This window comes from Nesoenas mayeri, assembly GCF_963082525.1.
Source record: "Nesoenas mayeri genome assembly, chromosome: 18".
In the NCBI taxonomy this organism is placed as follows: Eukaryota; Metazoa; Chordata; class Aves; order Columbiformes; family Columbidae; genus Nesoenas; species Nesoenas mayeri.
In genome coordinates this window covers 12,239,643-12,258,961 of record NC_137566.1, presented here as the reverse complement: position 1 = coordinate 12,258,961, position 19,319 = coordinate 12,239,643, and the positions used below count along the sequence as shown (strand labels likewise).

At 43.2% G+C, this 19,319-nt stretch overlaps 1 protein-coding gene across 1 annotated transcript in view; it reads right to left on the bottom strand.

Annotated features, from left to right (window-relative positions):
- Positions 1-19,319, bottom strand: part of SCAI (suppressor of cancer cell invasion) — a gene marked incomplete at its 5' end in the record, with an annotated part of 29,390 nt that overhangs the window by 876 nt on the left and 9,195 nt on the right. Inside the window, 15 exons of the mRNA XM_080355760.1 lie at positions 500-600; positions 803-976; positions 1,424-1,496; positions 5,021-5,102; positions 5,519-5,618; positions 7,407-7,485; positions 8,750-8,851; positions 9,138-9,239; positions 10,065-10,217; positions 10,457-10,555; positions 11,395-11,491; positions 12,372-12,470; positions 13,024-13,110; positions 13,724-13,819; positions 17,986-18,117. Coding sequence (XP_080211886.1) covers positions 500-600; positions 803-976; positions 1,424-1,496; positions 5,021-5,102; positions 5,519-5,618; positions 7,407-7,485; positions 8,750-8,851; positions 9,138-9,239; positions 10,065-10,217; positions 10,457-10,555; positions 11,395-11,491; positions 12,372-12,470; positions 13,024-13,110; positions 13,724-13,819; positions 17,986-18,117 — 1,576 coding nt within the window. The remainder of the gene's footprint in view (positions 1-499; positions 601-802; positions 977-1,423; positions 1,497-5,020; positions 5,103-5,518; positions 5,619-7,406; positions 7,486-8,749; positions 8,852-9,137; positions 9,240-10,064; positions 10,218-10,456; positions 10,556-11,394; positions 11,492-12,371; positions 12,471-13,023; positions 13,111-13,723; positions 13,820-17,985; positions 18,118-19,319) is intronic.

The window sequence follows — 19,319 nt, the reverse complement described above, 5'->3', positions numbered from 1 at the left end:
CAGCAGCAGACTTGGCTGCTGGCACCACACTAACAAATGCGAAGGAAGATGCCATCCTCCTGTTTAGTTTTAATCATTTACATTTCAAAGACCTTTCAAAAGCCACTCACACTAGAACACATTCTAGCAATAACGTTCCACTCCTCCCCACTTCCTCTTATATTCTTGCTCTATACCTTTTTAATTGTGTAGAAATAATAATCTTGAATTACTAAGGAGTTTTTCTAGCAGACAAGGCTGTTCAGAGCGACATACGTGAATTAGAGTGTGTCTGCTGCTCATGTACGAGAATACGGCTTCAGCGAGTCAAAGGCTTCACGCCTTTGGAGAGACACAAAGGCACCGATTCAATACGAGCCATAGGCATCAGCACGTGAGCACCAGTGATCTTGCGGAAGACACAGCGACATGCTTGACCCTGGGACCTGCCACCCCAGGCACAGCCGTTCCACCTGCACCGACCTGTCCTCCCCACAAAGGGACACGCATCCCTGCATACCCGGAAAATTTTGTGCATCCTCATGGTAGCCGAACAGAAGACAAATCTTGTTAGAAGCAAGCGAAGAAATTCATCCCCAAAAAATTGAAGAAAGGACTGATCTGTAAAGAAGGCAAAGAAAACTCAGTTTAGAAAGGCTTAAAAAAAGAGAAAAAAACAAAAAGGAGACTCGAGGGAAACCACTATGAATACTTGTGCATTGCACTTATTCACTTTTCCGTCCCTTGGAAAGGCTGAACAAGAAAAACCAGCATGTGCTTAAGCGGCGTGCTGAGGCTCAGCTGTGCACCCCAAGGCACGCACCTATGGAGCGCGAGTGGGTCAGCAGCTGCGCAATATCCCGGTTGATCTTGCGAAGATAATCTTGACACTTCTCCCACAGGCCCCTGCGCATGCTTGATAATCCAGAGACAAACAGGAATGCCATTAAAGGATTGTTCAGGAAGAGCGTGAAGAGGCTGCCCCGCTGAGACTGATCTGAAAAAAATAATCATTAAAAAAAATCAATAGACAAAGATACATTTGGTACGTGAAACAAAGCGGTTGTACCTGCCACAGAACGAAGTTGCTCACCCACTAAATCCTGGAACAGGGGAACTACTCCTTGTGTTGTCACATCTCTGTGGCAGAGCTCTTCTCAAGGGGATGCGATGACCAGCAATAAAGGCTCATGGGGGATGTGCCTCAACACCACGAGAAACTCCATTTTCTCATTGAGTGTGGGAGGCCTATGTCTTCACTAATATCAGCATTGTCTGAATAAATTATTTGCCATAAACAGTAACTAAACTTTATCATACTAGTTCAGGGAACGCTAATCTGATTTCAGGATTACCTAGTGATGAAAAGCTACCTTTTCCTGAAGAATCTGAATTGTATTTGTTTGCAACTGCAGCTTGTTCGGAAATGCAATACCTCACATACCTTGTAACGCCTTGGGGTACGCTGTTGGAGAGAGCAAGCACACCAACGGCTGTCCAAATAGGTTTGTGAAGTTCTGTAACAGAGAAGAATTTTGAAGTATTGATGGTCACTTCGCTCGCTTCTGAATATTCAAGCAGGTTAAAGGTACAGAGACGGTTAATGACGGGGAACACACTAAGGCCCGTCACAGCGTGCAGCACTGGCAGTGAGGCTGACGAGCTGACTTACAGATCACAGCACGGAACTATAACCCATTGCATTTTAAAGGAATTCTAATTCATTTCCCTGCTACTGATACCAGACAGTAATTCCATGGAAATATGGCTTTCAGTAGTAATATATTACTTGAGAAAATCACTTTCTGCAATAAAAAGGAAAGCCCTTGGCTTTCAAGTCAAAATAGATGTAGTATCTTTCCTCAATACCAGCTGAACTATCACGTCCAAGTGATTTATCTCCCCTTTTCTTTCTAGCAGGAGGAACTATTGCTGATGAAACAGAAGAGCCCAGTGGACACAAGTTTTAAAATAAGTTTCCTTTAAAGCAAGTATGCCTTAAGCTCAACATGCATACCAAACCCTCAGTTTACAATACTAGTTTCACGCACCTTCCACCAGCACCCTAAATATTGCCTAAGTGTCCTGTTGCCCAAGAATCTATCCAGAAACCTCCAGCGACGCCTGTGTCCAGTTTCACTAGCAATTACCTGGTAACAGTCCTACCCTCTGTCCGTCTGGCAGGGATACTGATCGGTAGTAATTATCACAAGGAAAAAAAATCATTTACACAACCTCATTAGCTGTAACATGTCTCACCAAAATAGCGTTCGTAAAACTGAAGGCTCGCAAAGCCACAGAAAACATAAATGACCGTGTCTGCATCCTATCAGCGCGCACATTCAAACCAGAGCACGAGTGCAACGCACATTCTTGCAGATTATATTCTGCAAATTGGCAGGTTACAAATGCAAGGTATACATCACCAGGAGGATTTGCTTGGGTAGTCATCAAAACGCTCATTTTTTAATTCCTTCTGGTGTCTGCTTAATTCAAATGGAACTTTCCCTTCCAGGCAGTATATTTCAATTAAATTAGTTTCACTGAATTAATTCCATCGAAGTCTGCCAAATACTAAAGAGAGTAATCTAGTCTAATCAAAATAAAACATTTCCCATGTCTGACAGAGTGCTGACTAGTCCTAAAACCCCTTTATTTCATTAAGAGCCCAAGGGAGATTTATAATGTTAGATACTAAGGTCTGGTCTCTAATGGAGAAACAAAGACTATCACCATGAAGACAGTAAGCGCAGGCCAAGCCTCTAACTAGTAAAACTGTACTACAAAGAAACACATCACACTGCCAAAGGAGCCACCCCAGCCATCGCCAGCCCAACTGAAGCCACAGCGGCAGGCGACACGTTCCCAAGTAACGTGTACGCTCAGTGTTCACCAGCAGATTCACACGTTGCACTCTACCTGGTATCACCCAGCTGGAGACCGAGGCAGATTCTCCACACTCGGGGAGCGGATTCGCCAGGGTTCGCTCCCCACCTCCTCTGCTCCGCGTCCCAGCGCGTTCGGAGCCAGAGACGCCCGCCCTGTGCGCCGTGGCAGCAGCTCTGGCAAGGAAGGCCCCAGCTCTCCGTGCACAGAGCCCTCCACAAAGGGTAAAACACACTCTTGTTTCAGAGTTGGCTCTGGTTTGATACCTCAGCACTCAAGTTTTCCGACAGAAGTGCTGCTGCTTTTTAAAATGTGTGTCATATACAACTCTTTCCAAAAAAGAACTACCTGTCATCTCTACAAGAAGTCACTTCCCACATAAGCTTTACTAAGCTGAATGTTTATAGCACATCACCGGCCAGGGCCTTCCATTCTTACTGGCTGGAGCTTTTGGTTTGGTTTGCATTTTTTTCAAGACTTTGCATTTGACCATAATCTTAGAGAACCAGAGCTACAGGAAGGTACTGATTTAAAAATATGATTTCATCCACATATACAGTGGTAACTTTCAAGATCACAGCCGTCTATATTTAAATGTAAGTGCTGAAAAAAATTCACGGCTTTACGTAGATATGCTCGATTTGCAGTTATCTTCCACTTTCAGCTAAATATATAGCGGAGGAAGCTGTTCAAGTGCTGCTGATTTGACAAACTGGCGAGGCACTTCCTGGCAGGACTGACTTTCAGTCACCACCATTTAAGGCCTCCAGAGAGAGGCAGCGATGAGAACGCGTGCGGGAGAGCAGCAACGGCTGCAGAAAGAGAGGTGTGAGCAGTTGCCGCTACTGCCAGCACTGCTAGCAGTGACATTTAAATGTCAGGATAGCTCCAGTTCCATCAGAAACCATCGGAGCAGCCGTGTGGAAAAAGTCGGCACGCTGACTGCAACTTCTTTCACAATTGCACAGAACCTCTTTGTTTGTGCCGGTGCTCGAGTCTACAAAGCATTTCGCAGCACAGCCAGAGGAGAATCGCAGGACAGCCCCATCAGAATGTTCTGGTGACGAGGAACGGAGCACGTAAGCAGGCACAGAACGACGACAAACAGGATATAAATACAGAGACTGAGAGCTCTGCCAGCTACCTACAGCTGGAAGAAACCAAAACACTGAAACCTATCCCCAAACGTCTTCCTGCCCAGGTTCAGTAGCAACAGGTTGCCAAGGTGAACGTGTCAGGTAAAAATTCCGTTGCTCAAAACAGAACTATTCTGAATTATATTGACCCCTAATTTAGCACCTCTCACTGGCCAACAAACACCTTTAAAACAACCAACACAGCCTGTGGATGCTGAGCGAGGACCAAGCTCATCTGGCCACTAGACGGCCCCATTCCTCCTCTGAAGCGCAGCTGCGAGCTTCACTTCCCTCCCTGCACATAATGGAGCTATAAAAAGGAAGACACAAGGAAGTGGCACTTTCCCCGGCTATAGCACATTCTGCTCGTCCCATTCATGAAGTGCCGTAACGCCAGCCAGATGCAACTGCCACTGGAACGCCTGCTACTGTATTACCCGAATTGCAGATTCCCAAGGTGATCTGGCACGGAGTAATTCTCCTGAAAGTCCACAGCACCCTGGGAAGGCGGCTCCTTGTCCGAGATATACCACTCTACAGCAACACCGGACGCTAATGTCAGTCTTGGTATTTCCTTCGTTCAGATACTTTTCAGACACAGACACCCCATGTCTTATAAGACCAGGCTCAATGCTTTGACTCCTTTCTGTTGCTTAAAATCAACTGAGTGTTGGGTGACTGGAAAAAAAAGAAGCAGATTAGTTATCTCCCTCCCCCATGCACACACACCGAGATTTGTCTTTGGTATATAACAAAAATAAACCTCCCACCAGAGACCTTGGAAATCTTGAACCTTTTTTCCCTCCAGGAGGATTTATTACTTTCCAATGAGCGGCTGTTCATGTGCTTCTCCTTCTTGTTTCTATTCATAGGATCAGATCCTGACTAGCATGCACAACCTCAAAAGAAAAGAAAGACTGAATACAAACTGTTTAAAAAAATAGCCCGTTAAAAGTGAAAGCTAACTAGGGGTTGACACTGTGTCCTATCGCACGAGCAGCTGCCTTCAAGAGCCTTACCTTATAGGCAACACTGTTTGAAGAGTCCACAATGATAAACAGGGGCTTTCTTGTGAAAGGGTAAAGATCTCCAGGGTGAAGACTGAAAAGAGAAAGGGACGCTTCACAGAGCGCTAGAATTGCCGCAGAGCTGCGCAGCGCACCAGCTCCTCAGGCACAGCACGCACACTCCTCCTCACTCCTCAGACTCATCCTCAGAGATTAACTGCAAAACTAATTCGGCATTCTCTGTAATATGGGCCATTGCACTTATGAGTTCTTTCCAAATAAGAGGTGTTTATCTTTTGGGGAAAGTCATCCATCATTACTTTGAAGCTTTCCAGTAATAAATAATTTACATTAAGTCACAGTGATACTTTTTGAGTGTTTATATCACCATTTAAAGTTGCGTATTCATCTCTAATTGTTCAACTTCAGGCCAATCTACATCCTGATGTCCTGCACTGAAGAGTTTGAACTGCAGAGGCTTTGGTGCGTTTTTCTCTCTCGTGCCCTTACCAGTGCATCTCCTTGTACGCCTGGTTCCGCTTGTGGAGAGCATCTCCGTTTATGATGTCGCGGTTGCTGTTTGTCAGAACACCACCAAAATCATACGGACCTACACGTGGCAAAAGCAGCGTGACAATTAGCAGAGGCAACTCACCTGTCACGGATTTAATGATTACATGAAAGGGAGGAAACAACCACAAATACCAGAAAACGAAGCAAATCTGAACAACTACAGTTTTAAGGAGGGAATGAAGGAATGTGGAGACTTTACTAACTAGATATTTGATTTTATGCATTTTTAGTAGTTTCAGCATCTACCAAAGAGAAGCAAGCAATGCAACTTCATAACTTCTACTTTATTTATTAACTATTTACCCACAAACATAATGCAAAAGATCCAGATATTGACTCAAGTTACTCTACACAGCAAAGAGATTAAAACCCATCACACATTTCATATGGGACAATCAATACCTCTGTAAAATTGCTATATGAGCTGGTGTATTCTAGGTGCAGAATTTGATCAAAAAATAAGGCTAAATCAATCAAAAACTCTGTAGCCTCTTAGAATAGATATATTACTATCATCTGCAGTTAGATGGGTATGAAATGTCACTAGCAAACTAAAGTATTAGGATTTCCTCATTCTGTTATACATTTGCAGAGTTGGTTGACTCATATTTGGCCACCAAACGCAATTTTGTCAGGTTTGGATCCATAAGGCACCTTTCAATTCTAAGGGAAGCTTTGGGAATAGAAGATTAGGAACAGAACATACATTAATTTCGCACTGTTACAAACGTTTCCCGTGATCTGTCAAACACAAATGGCTCACAGGCAATAAACAGTGCAACTTGCAGCTGCTCTCCCTTTTAATAAGGTAGAACTTTCTTGTCTGTGCAGACTACGCTACCTTATTAAAAGAACACGGTTGTGATGGGATTTGTTGAATGGAAACTGAAGCCTGAGTCGGCAGCTCCGCCAATGGCAGAGCCCGGACGCCTCTACAGCAAGTGTTAGACTGGAACAACACATGCAGTGAAGTGGACAATACACAGGCGTTAAGGAACACTGTTTAGTTAGAACCTGTCACCAAGTTGCAGCAAAAAGGAAAATGTTAAAGTGTTTAAAAAAAAAAAATCACTGCCACAATGCAGAGCTGACAGGGATTTTTTTTCCTTTAACATTTTGAGAGCTCCGTACATCATGCATTGGGATGGACAAGGCATGCGTCTTATAAAGGAATGCAAGTCTCAAACTGATGAGCTGGGTACAATATTTAGGATGTTAAAAACTTTCTTTTTTCCTTAAATGACATGAACAGATCTTTGGGCTGTATTTACTTCAGCCAACCAGTTTTTGGCTTTTTATTGCAGCTGCATCCAAATATTCTGCTAGGGTGCAGAGAACAGGAGGATGAGGTGAAAGGAATTGTCAAAAATCATGAGAAGGGCTTGAATTGTCAGGTTAACACGCGTGCAAATAGAATAGTCCCTGCAGACGCTTCAGCCCTTTTGCCATCCATCTCCTGAGCACACGTTCTCATAGCGCTGGAGACTGGAAAGAATCAAAAATGCCATTTGGCCATTTTATTAACTCTGCATGGGGGCATCAACTGAGCCATGTGGTCTTCACAACTGGCAAAGCTTTTAATGCTTCAGATGCATCAAAAACTGGGTATGTCCTTTGCAAAGGTCTCAGGTTAATGCATACTAATGAAAGCACAGGGAATTAACTCTTGTTTGTGGAAAAAAAAGGTTATCTTACTAAGTAGACATGAGAGTAAAATTGACTTGTCTTTTCAAAGGAGCTTTGTGACATCTTTCTTGGTCAATTGTCCTGGAACATAAAGAGAATTCAAGCCCTGTTCATGACAGGGAGCATTCCTTTATTGTACCTTCACTATCCGAACGACCTGTTGGAAACACGCCCGTGGCAGACAAGTAAATCAGCAGCACGCTGTTCGCAGGCAGCTCCTGAAATTCACATAGAGAAGAGTGGCAAAGGAAGGAATGTGTAAGTTGATTTTAACATTCAATCACCATCTTCATTAATACATTGCTATTTAAGATTGTGCTACTCCTTCTGGCTTCCCTTCACTCTGTTCTTTGTATAAGTACATCCCTACCCCTTCAACAGGTGAGTGTGCAGACAAAAACATAAACTGATGAAACGTTCGCACCTTTTTTCCACTCAGACCTCTAGGCTGACATTAGAGATTCAAGCAGCACTAAAAAAGCATCTGCTTCCGCACAGACTCTTGTACTATCTTGCCAGATCTGAGGCCTTCCAAGACATGGGAACCAAAAGCTGCCAAGATCGTGCAGACCTGAACTCCCAAACAATTCAGGGTCCAACAGGAGGTTCTTTGTTTCCAAATACCCCAGAGTCTGCAACACCTGCTTCTTCCCTCTGACCCACCTCAGCTGGACAAGCACAACGCATGAAGGTTTCCGTACAGACCTGTACAAGAAATTTATTTTCCACCTTTCTAATGAACTGCCTGCATGAGGGAACAGATGCTTCTCATTTCTGCAAAAGGCTGAGCACGCGAGCACCCAAAGTTCGGAGTCATACGGATGCACTTCAGCTCACCAGCTGTTTCTTTACAGTTGTTCCTTGAAACAAACTGAAATGTATTTCTTTATAGGATTCATATTCTGTTTTTACCACTAAATCCTAAGTTGCTGACTTGTACAGTTATAATTAAGCATAATGAGCACAGCAACTTTATTACATTAAAATACGCATAGCAACTGTATTTAAAAAAGTCTACAAATGTATAGATTGTTTACATGGAAGAGAACAGCGGGTAATGAAATAAAAGATAAAACTGCAGCATGTGCAGGACAGAAACAGTTGCAATGGGCTACAGACCTGGAGACCTCCCAGGCACACGGTGCTGAAGAGCAACAGCTTCTTGACACAATTCCCTGATTTTGTGCTATGTTTGGCACAACATGAGACAGAAGAATACTCTTAAGATTCTTCTGTTCTCCAGACAGCCTATCTCAGAAATATTTCCTATATAATATATAGGAGATAGATAAACTTTATCTAGAAAACTTATATATGTCTGTATATATAAATGTCTGTATATATGCGTGACTACACATGTACAAATAAAATTACTAGATAAAATTAAATCATACACAACTATCTCTCAAGCGCATTTTATTCAGCGTCACATACCATTCTGAGTATTTTTCTATTACAAATAAATTCACCAATTTCACAAACCTTAAACGATGCTGCTAAAAATGTATATAGCTGGCTAAAAGTTGGTTTATAAAGTAGATATTTATGGGGGTTTTCCCGCCTGGCTGGTTTCTCCGTGGACTCCTGTTGAGAAAAAACAAAACACAACGTATTTCCCACACAAAATCATCTCTACATGCTGCATTTCCTACTAGAGGGTAAAGCAAGATGCACACTGTTTGAACTAGAACATTACTTGGATCCAACTCCAGAGGTTTGAGCTACTCTTCACTAACTTCTAGCAAGGTTACACCAGCTTTACTAACCTGCTCTGCACAGTGACAATACTGAACGAGGACATCCTTTAAAACAAACCAAACAAAAGCCAGTTAAGATCTGTTGCCAGGCTTGTCACTGAAACGGAACTTACCTGCATTCCAGGTTTGTTCATTTGTGACGCTAAATTCATTGGTTCCCTTTCAAGAGCTTGTAGCATTCGGAACATATCAATTGTTAATTCACTGAACTTGACCTGCAAAAGAGTCAAACAGTTTATTCTGCCAGATACAGATTAAACAGTATTTCTTTGGAATTATCTGGGTAACGGATTCAACTGCACAGCAGACAGATCATTATCTGTGTCTCGGGGATCTGAACCTCTAAAGACCTGCCAATAACTTTTAGAAGAGCTCACAAAGGACAAAGTCTATTTATTAGTGGTCTACCAAGCCAGTTCACTGCAGTGCAGACCCCTACTTCACAAATTAGACTTTTCTGAGGTGTTTACAAATCAAGCAGTAAAACCACCATGTACTATGTATTTACACAAAACCTGAAAAAGATAAACAAACTGTAGTTTAGATGCAGCTCCCTTGCTTACCTGAAAAAAGAGCTCAGAAAGAGGTCATGAAGTCTGTACAACTTCACATCATCATCTAAAAACCAGGATCTTGAATGGCTTTCAAAAACTCCTGCCTGTTGCAACTGAAGCTGCGACAAGCTGGAGCATGTCACGTGAAAGCTTCATTCAAGCTTTTTCTAGACATATTCCAGAGGCCGCTCAAGCTGGAATGTTGTTAACAACAATCCACTATATGAAAATCAATTGTATCTACTTAATTGAGATGATGACTATAAGCAATAAGAGGTCTGTACCATAGGTCTGATATCTAACATTTCATTCTTAACTCTTATTTCTGAGAACCTCTTATTCTTACTGGCACTGCAAACATCAGAATAAAGCTATTTTCCTGTTCGCCTCTATTGGAACCCCTGCTGTACGATCAGAAGGGATGTCACAAAGGGAAGGACTCTGAACTCCAAAGATACAAACCCAAGTCCCTGGCATTTGTTTTACCTGGTTGTTGCAGTTCCCAATAATTAGCGCATCTGCAAGAGCAAGCTGTCCCACTATCATCCCCTGCTCCAGCAGCGGAGCTCCAGTTTCAGAGAGCCTATTAGAGGTTATTACAATGGTGTTGTCATCATTTAAAACCATGACAGGATCTGCCTAGAAAAAGCAACCAGAATAAATCAGGAATTCAGGAAAAAGTACAGATTTGCAGTCAGAGAGAAGTCCAAAGGTTTTGCCACTTAAACATTTCCTAACTGAGGCAGATATTTTAAATTAATTTGCCATCCATATATTTTGTGTGTGGGCTGCAGAGTAATGCCTTACTGCCTGGAAAAGCAACAGCTCTTAGGGACTGCAAGCAAGCACATGGTACTAAAAGGGGCTGGTATTCTCACCTCGATAAATGCTGCCACTTCCTGAAGAACCAGGTTCCACTCCACCTGATCTTCAGTATTAAACCGATGTGTGTAGTCCTCAATTTCATCTGACAGCTCCTGATGTAAAAAGTTCAACGACAGACACAGTCACTTCTTACACCAAGAGTTTAACAGGCAGGCAGTAGCTCCACAACTTGGTTAGCTGTGCTGGCCTTTAAGAATAATAATTTTTTAAAATATTACTTGAGAACATATGCAGTGCGCTTATGACTAACATGCCAGCCAAAACGTGCTCTTTCAGCAGACAGAATGCCAATGTTACTTTGCACTGCCAAAATTCAGTGTATCTTTTAAGTAGGTCCAAATGCAAAGAATAGCTGGAGTTAAGTATAACTATCCCACTCACATACAGCTACGTCAGTGGTTATTACCATAAGCTATGGATACCAAGGACTCAAATTTCAGCCTACAAGTAAGTTTAAATCCACTGAGGAAGTGAATGGTATGGCTTTTTTAGCTGCTGCTAGGCTAAGCCAGCAGTTCAAGTAAGCTTAGACACAAAGGCAGCAATGCGACCTACACAAACTGTCAGTTGCAGAAGCTGCTTACAGCAAGGTTGTTGGAAGGGTCCAATTTTGTAGTAATATCTACGTCATGTAGCAAGGTTCAATTTTGATGGATCTCTAGAAGGTGCAGAATGTATTCAGGATGTGTTCTAGACATGGGTCAGCAGTTTGGAAGGGAAGAGAAATAGGCTCAACATCAAACAAGAGACACTGGCTTTCCAAGCAACAGTGTGTCATGAACATTTGCTGAGGGGGATCTAATTAGGTCATCGATCCAATGAATAATATTTCAACTGAAATCGGCTATATTATGTTTTCCTTTATTAGGAGAAAGCCCTGAAAAAACAGCAACCTCCCACCCCTTAGCACCTCTATCCTTGTTTAATGTACCTTTACAAGGTCCTTTACAACATCCATCTTGTTGAGCAAGAGACAAACCACTATGAATCTTGCATAGTAACGCAGCTTCTTAACCACCAACTCAGGCCTAAACACAACAACAAAAACCACAGTCAAATTCGAGATGAAAATAGAACAACCTTGTCCGAAATGGCTCGAGCCCTCAGGCTGAAATGGAGAGATTTTTGAGAAGATGATCGGATCAATAGATATCAGAAGGGAGCAGAGAAATCTTCACCTTTTGTGGCACACAGCTGCATTGAGACATCAGCAAGACTAGAGATGTGCAATTTGTTTGAGTCCAGAGAGGCTTGGTAGGAAACTCCCTAACTAACCTGCATTTATCTGGATGGCGACTTCAGATCATTTCTTCTTTAGAACCACAGAATCACACTTTAATGAGGGAAACCAGATTTACTGGCCAGAATATAAGATCAGGATCCAGAACCGAGTTCTCTACCTACTCTTATTTATATCTATGTTCTTGGCAGGCAGCACATTTTCTGCCCTGCACAACACAGCCCTGTTCTGAGTGTACCTTTCTCAGAATAGTGTCTGAAAGGAAGATGTTAGGCCTCCTGGAGCTCTTGGACCTTGTCCAGTCAGTGACACGGGGCTGCTGTACTGCAGTGCTGACGGATGTTCCCCTGCAAAGCCTGACTAGAATCAAACAGGTTTCTCTGCTCCAGCCCAACTGACCCACCTTCCAGCACTGACACTGCTCAGGACTCAAAGCGACTGAACTTGAGGGCTAATAGCTCTCTAGCCAGGGCCAGATAAAATATTCCTCAAGTCATACAGCAAAGCTTTTGTTTATAACACTGAGATTTTTAATCATGGCAGAAGGATTAAAAGAGATTTCCTTCAACAACACTGATTCTACCCCAGTTATCTCCTACAGCTTATAGATTTGCTGTGTTCACACACACTCTGGTCTTCAAAGAACAAGGGTGTGCATTCAGACATACCTGTCTTCTTTGTTGACCTGGGAGTAGTACGACCTCTGCCTAATTGCTGAGTAGAAGGAGAAAGCCTCGTTGAGATAGCTGGTTTCTGAAGTGCGCAAGCTGCAGAGGAAGAATCAGATTAGCTCAGGGCTTCAGATGGGAATCCGTGCCAAACCCTCCTTCCTGCCCCCTCAGCCATCTTGTGCATCCACGGCAAAACTCCCTCAAGTAACATCCTAGGAAAGACAGACTCATTCTTTGTGCCTGCTGGGAAGACATATTTCAGGGCTTGAATTCAACTTCAGACAACCAAATCTGCCCCATCTTGTACCCATATGTACAGGTGACAGGTTATTTGCAAATTTTAAACTAATGTTAAGCTTCCAAACTTGTAAATCACACTTTTGCACAATTGTCAAGTGCAGCACACACGGAAGACTTAGAGACACTTTGAGACAGGAGGTAAATCCTCAGACAGCAGCAGCCTGACCAGCGCTGTGGTATCGGGCTCACAGGTGCTGCTCTCTGCAGCACCCCCGTGCCGTCCTCGGGGCCTTCTCATCCAGAAACAGGCATCACGATTCATTTCTCCTGACTGAGTATGCAGATGTTTGGCATGGAGCAGCCACTAACACTGCATTCCCCCACGGAATCCTTTTCTGTGCTTACTTACTAATAATGGTAATAGAGCTGCCCAATCTTGGAAGCAATTTCCCCAATTTGCCACCGCTTCAACCCATACCGATTGTCCAACACTTGTCTATTTCGCAAGAGAGAAAAGAAAGATTAAAAGGCATTCCAGAATTTCTCAGAACATCACAGCAGACAAGACAAAGAGCCATTCCGGGGCCAGATTCAGCTTTCATTTCTGGCCCGGCATTCCCAGCAGCAGCCCCTCGCAGAGCCAGCAGCGCTGCCTACGCACCCCAGAACAAGCACCATCTATCTTGCATAAACTAGACCTAAGTGTGTTGCACAAAATGCACACAACAAAAGGCCGCAGCTTCCCAGGAGAACACTCAGACTCCACAGCCAACGTAAGGTGTGAAGGATCAGAGCCCACGCTGCAGCAAGACGCTTCACACCACTCCAGATGGGCTCTGCGCTGCAGAAGCCATCAGCCCCGCTTCTCCTGGGTAATGTATTACAGCAACAGGCATTTAAATAGAGCAAAAGGTTTTGCTGAATAAGTCACACTGAAAACTCTGCAACATTTTAATTTATTAGAATGTGAGCACGGCAGGAAGTGACTATTTCCCCCCTTCAGGCTTGAATAATAGCGAAATCTCAATCCTAACTGCGGCCCCCAGACGTGCCAGAGATTAAAGCTGCACTTAAATCCACAGACACATCTGCCTACAACATTCCCTTACCGATGCTGCTGTTGAAACTTCCAGAGTTTGGTGTAAACGTCAAATGTTCGCCCAAAATAGGATTGCCACTGCTTTTGGCCATACTGAGGTAAATCCCTGCAACAGACAAGAGACAAACACAGAGTTTGTGTCAATGTCAGGATGGCTTTGTTCAGAATCCACTTGAAACGCTTTACGGCTCTGCCTGCACCCAGAACTACAAGAATTATCATTCCTGTAGTTTCTCAAAAACTGTTGTCACTGGAACCTGCAAGAAAATCCCGATTAGCTTGCAGGAAGCACCTACATGAAGATCTGACCACAGCATCCCTAAAAACATGCCACAAACCAGACAGTATAGCCATTTAACATATATACAAGAAAAGACTCTATATGCATATATTTGAGAAAGTGTTAAATTTAATAAGCACATCCACAAGTTTCAATGTTTAAAAGAAGTGAATACAAATCAACACTAAAATTGCTCATTAAAAAAAACAACAACCAACCACCTGAGTTCCCTGGCACTAACGTAAAGAATGACTAAATTAGCAAGTTGGCTCAAAGAAACCTACAGTAGTGAATTGGGCTCTCCAGGCCAAGTTGCTCAGGACACTGGAGCAATGATCTAACATAAGGAGACAAGAAAATACCCTTCTCTCGAGCACTGGTAAGTAGGTATGTGCACAAATGAAGAAATAAGCAGGTAACTATTTGCTGGTGATGCTTATGCGTGTATTCCTCATCAGTGAGCTAAGCTAAGTAAGCCACCTGCCCTTGCTCACCCTTGTCCCCCTCAATTCTGTACCTTCCTGTGTAGGAGCGTAAGCATTCTTGTAAAGCCTACAGTTCAGCTTGCTGCACTTCATTAGTTTAAAATATATGAAAATTAGTGGCATTTTAAAAAGCCTCCGTTAGCGCCGCGCACTCGTGTTTGGCCGTTGTTGCCCACAGTCGCTGCTGGGTGTCCACACGTTTATATCTCCAGCAGCCTGCTCGCCTAATTGCAGCTGGCATAGCTGCACAATACCCTCGATTCCTCAGCTCCCCAGGGAACGGGAAAGATCTCCATGGAAACAGACAGCAGAACTTGTTCTTTTGATAGTATTCTGACATGGCTGTAATAAAATTTCATTTATGACAATACATTACTGTGGTTTCACCACAGATTTTTGCAGACAAGAGCTGCCATGCGTTTACTGTTTTGTGTTCTGAACATCGTGCATGCTGCTCCCACGTATGAAGAAATTTTGCTGTGTGAAAACACAAAAGAGGACATTTAATGCAGTTTTTTTTTAATTCAACCAGAGGATCTGCATTATTTGGTGAGAAATAGCCCAAAAGAATACTAAAGTCTCAGTCGATTGCAGACAGGATTATTAATACAGCTCCTCCCGCTGCAGAAGAAAAGGAATATATGATCTATAAGCAATTACACACCCAACTTGAGAGCGAAAGACCTACGTTTTAGCAAGACATGCTGCTGCTTCCAGATCTGCAGAAGGATACAAGAGCAGTATGGAGAGAAACCAGCAGCAGCCTCCAGGTGTGGGGTGTGCGTGGCTGAGGCCGCGGTACCGCGTAGGCGGGGCAGCTCCTGCTGCTCTGCACCACCAGCTCCACGCCAGGAGCGGCAGCAAGAAGGAACCCAGACACAGAGGAGGGAATGGAGATGCTTTGATTTAGGACAGTTCTATCCGGACATGAAGACCATTACCTACTTCATTACAATGGCCTCCAACAAGTGGAAACTGCTTCCACTTTCTTGGCTTTTAAAACATTCTAAGCTGGACACAAAGACACAAGCTCAGATGTTTCATAAGGACGGGTTTCGCCCGCGGGGCACAGAAGACTGGCTCACTTGCCACACTAGGGTGGCTGGTGAACAAATTCCAGAGACGGTCTAGAATTGTATCCAATCTTGCCATCCAGTCTCAGCAAAAACCAGCACCGTTTATGTGCTCATAATTCGTTTTCCATCAGAAGCTCCTTCCAGCCATGCTGTTGGCAGAAGCCAGATAGTACTGGCTGGAAACCAAGGAAAGGTGCTGAGGTTTGTTTGGTCAGCACCGCATGGAAGTTGTCACACGGGGACAACTTCCAGAGACTTGCAGATGTTGAGCAAGTCCTAGACCCTGAGCAGTACACTTCAACAAGAAAGGTTACAATAACTGCAAGTTTAGCATTCAGAGCTTTAAATACATCCACAATTTTGACAGATGATAAAAAGACAATTTCCTTTTATGTCCATAGGCTCATGGTAATTACAGGCTGCTGTTCCCAGAACCTAAGCAGCAGTGGGATAGTGGTGTTGTGCTGTAGCTTCCCCATACATGCTTTCTCTTCCCAGCCTTATTCCAAGAAAAAGGTGAGTGGGGAAAGGAGGGAAGAGAGCAATCGGAACATACTTGTTGTTTCCAACTTATAGCTCAGGGTGTTCAAAAAGAGAGTACAGACACCAGAAAGACAATCTCCCCTCGAAGCTATTCCAGCAGGCACCGCCACCAAAGGATGGTATCACTGGCAGTGCAAGCATCAAGTATACTTTGGAGCAGCCACCTTGGCAGATCATCATATGTTTTCCTCAAATGCTGTATTTGGCATCCGTACTGGGAAGAGAGGAAGGAAACGCTACTGAAACAAAGACGTGGCAGGCTGAGCCCTGCGCTTTGGCAGCAGCAGCAGCTCAGCAGCTGCCAACACAGCTATAGGCTCAGTCCCTGGAGCTGAAGTGCCCAGAGGAGGTTTCAGGAAGGAAATCATTGCTCTCCTGTCCCTCCCCATCACTCCTTTTCCATGAAACATGGGCGGGAAAAGAGAATGGCATAAAACACAACAGCAAAGGCCACTGTCATCCTCAAAACAGAAGACGGCAGGCATAAATCTAATGCATTTATTACGCTAAAGGGCAAAGCAAGCAACTGGGCTAAGAATTAGGATATTTGCCAAGTCATTTCCAGGTGAACTACCCAGAAGAGAACACGCACTAACACAGGAGATATCTGAAAATTATAATGCTGCTTTATCCAGTCATTATGCCCACAGGAATCACAGGCATTACAGGTGAAATGGTCGTCAAGTTCAGAGGAAGAAGCAACTACATTAGTCGTGCCAGGACACAGGCGGGCTGCTGCCCGGGTATGTTCTTATTTTCACACAGCAGAGCCAGCTGCTGAAGCCTGTCTCTCTATTTTTATTGCTCAAATTTCATTCAAAAGTATTTTCTATTTTCTTCTAGCTGATAAGGAGGTTTCTTTTTGGCAAAGTACCATGGATACACATGGAAACTACATCTCTGATCTGGAAATCTGATACAAACACTAACTCCCCCCATGCCCGGAGGAAAAGCCAGAATGGCTGCAGCACTGTCACCTCTGTGATCTAACTTGAGTGTCACGATCCACACATGGACTGTACGAATCTGTGCTCTGCAGTGACTCAGGCCAGCTTCAAGCAAGCCAATGTAATGACATAAAAGGTCCTGGAAATCCTGGCCTCAAGATCTCAGTCCTTTTGGTTTTGGCTGTTTCAGGAGGTGCTGAATGTATTATCAGAAACTCCCTGTCTCTGCTGTCCATTTACCATTCTGATTTTGGAGCACAAACTGTTTGTTTTGGATCTGGTAATCAACTTCTAAAGCACATGAAAGGATTATCTATAGTGAGGGGTGGGGGGGAAGGAATTAAAAACATCTTTGCTAACCATCTGTGTTTGAATAACAGCAAGCTATATGGGCCCAAACATACAGTATTACTCAGAGACCAGTAAGAGGCTGAACTGCCAACAAGATATGAGCTAAAAACCATGTCCATTAAGAGACTCTACAGCAAAGCTCCAAAATAAGGCAGCTCTTGAATACATAATCTTTAACTCGGCATATATTTATACAAACAGGATGCCTATATCACTGGGGTTTTTTGCACACTGCTGACTGTCCACAGCCACACCTGGCTCGTGATTGTGCACTTCATACACAACATTTTGATAGGAATTCTATAAGTTTCACTGAATTTCCAACTTCTAGTTTACTGTCAACTGCCATGACTGAGACATTCAGCTCACCTTCTTCACATTTCCTTCCCTGCTGCCTCAGAAGAAATGCATGAACCTCTCCTCCTACAGATATACTTATGTGGTCCAAAACTACCCATATATTGTTCTCTCCTAAACAAACTTACTGAGTTTGAGTTAAAAATATTCATTGTACAACTGACTTCAGCATCACTCACTAAAGCGTATGTTCCAATGCTTTTCTGAAGGAATACTGTCAAAAATGCACTAACCTTAAGCCATTGAATAGCTGTTTAGATTTATCCAATAAGTAGCAAAAGTCTGTCACTGTTTTCCTCTCTGCTTGAGGAATATCATCTTCAGCTCCTCCTGATGACATGATTTCTTTTAGGGTAAACTCAGTCCTATGAAGAAGAAAATAGCCATATTACTCAAAAATTGAGGGCTGCTATGAACTCATCCAGATTAGATGCATGTACAGCTCCATGGGGATGGCGACAAAGAGCATGCAGTTCTCCCACAGGTTACTCTTCTCGAGACTCATTAAAAGTAACAGCTGAGAATCAAAGCATGGGACTAATTATTGCACAATGCACCAGTTAACAGACAAAAATTTAAAATAAAAGTAGTACAACAGTCATAAAATTAAAAAACTTCTGAGGACTGTATTCACAAACACAGAACTGCCAACAAAAGGACTGTAACACAAACAGTACTTGGGTTTCATACTTGGACAAAGAAATCCTGTCTAAATTTGCCTTTTTGCAGAGGTGTTTATCCTGTGGCTGTATTTAGAGAGACTTGCCTCACGTCTGGTTACATTTCGTTCTCTTCTGGAACTGCTGAAAACAGTAGCTCACTAGTTGCTATTGCTAAAACACAGCAATTTTGGACAGAATGCTAAACAACATCCTGCTTCCTCTCTATTGCCCATGCCTGTTTAATTCCATGGCTTGCACTGCCCAAAATTATACCTGCAGATCTATTTTTACTGATTGTATGAGCAAAATGTCATATTGTACAGTAGTCACCTGAACAGAAAACTAAGATATAACATATTTAATCCTAGTATTGATTAAGTAAAGGAATATGAAAACCTCTGAAGGCAGAGCAGCTTTTAAAATCTTGCTTGATACATCATAGATGTAAAATTATGCTTTTGATCATCCAAAGGTGAGCTACAGATTCCTCAGCAGCAGCAACACCACACGCTCCTCTGAACACGCTGCCAGGTCTTGGGCTCCGCTGCGTCTCTCATCACTTCAACGCAAGATAAACACACCTCCAACTGGGCAAATGCAGAGCTTGGACTTTCAGCAACTTCTCTATTGGTTGTGGTAAGCACTTTATTAAGCAACAAGTTTCCATTTGTGCAGAATCTCTGTTTGGATGCTATTTGTATCAATAATTACCTACAAGTCCCAGTTTAAGCCAAGAAACGGCAAAGCTAAGTCCTTCGGTCATTGGTAAATATTCTGAGGTGTCCTTCATCAACTGTCACGAAAACCTTCACAATATCCAAACAGACTTTAGAAACACTTCCCTGAGCAAACACTTCGTGCCATCTTTTGGGGCTAAGTTAGTGAGCATACCCTGTCATCCCAGC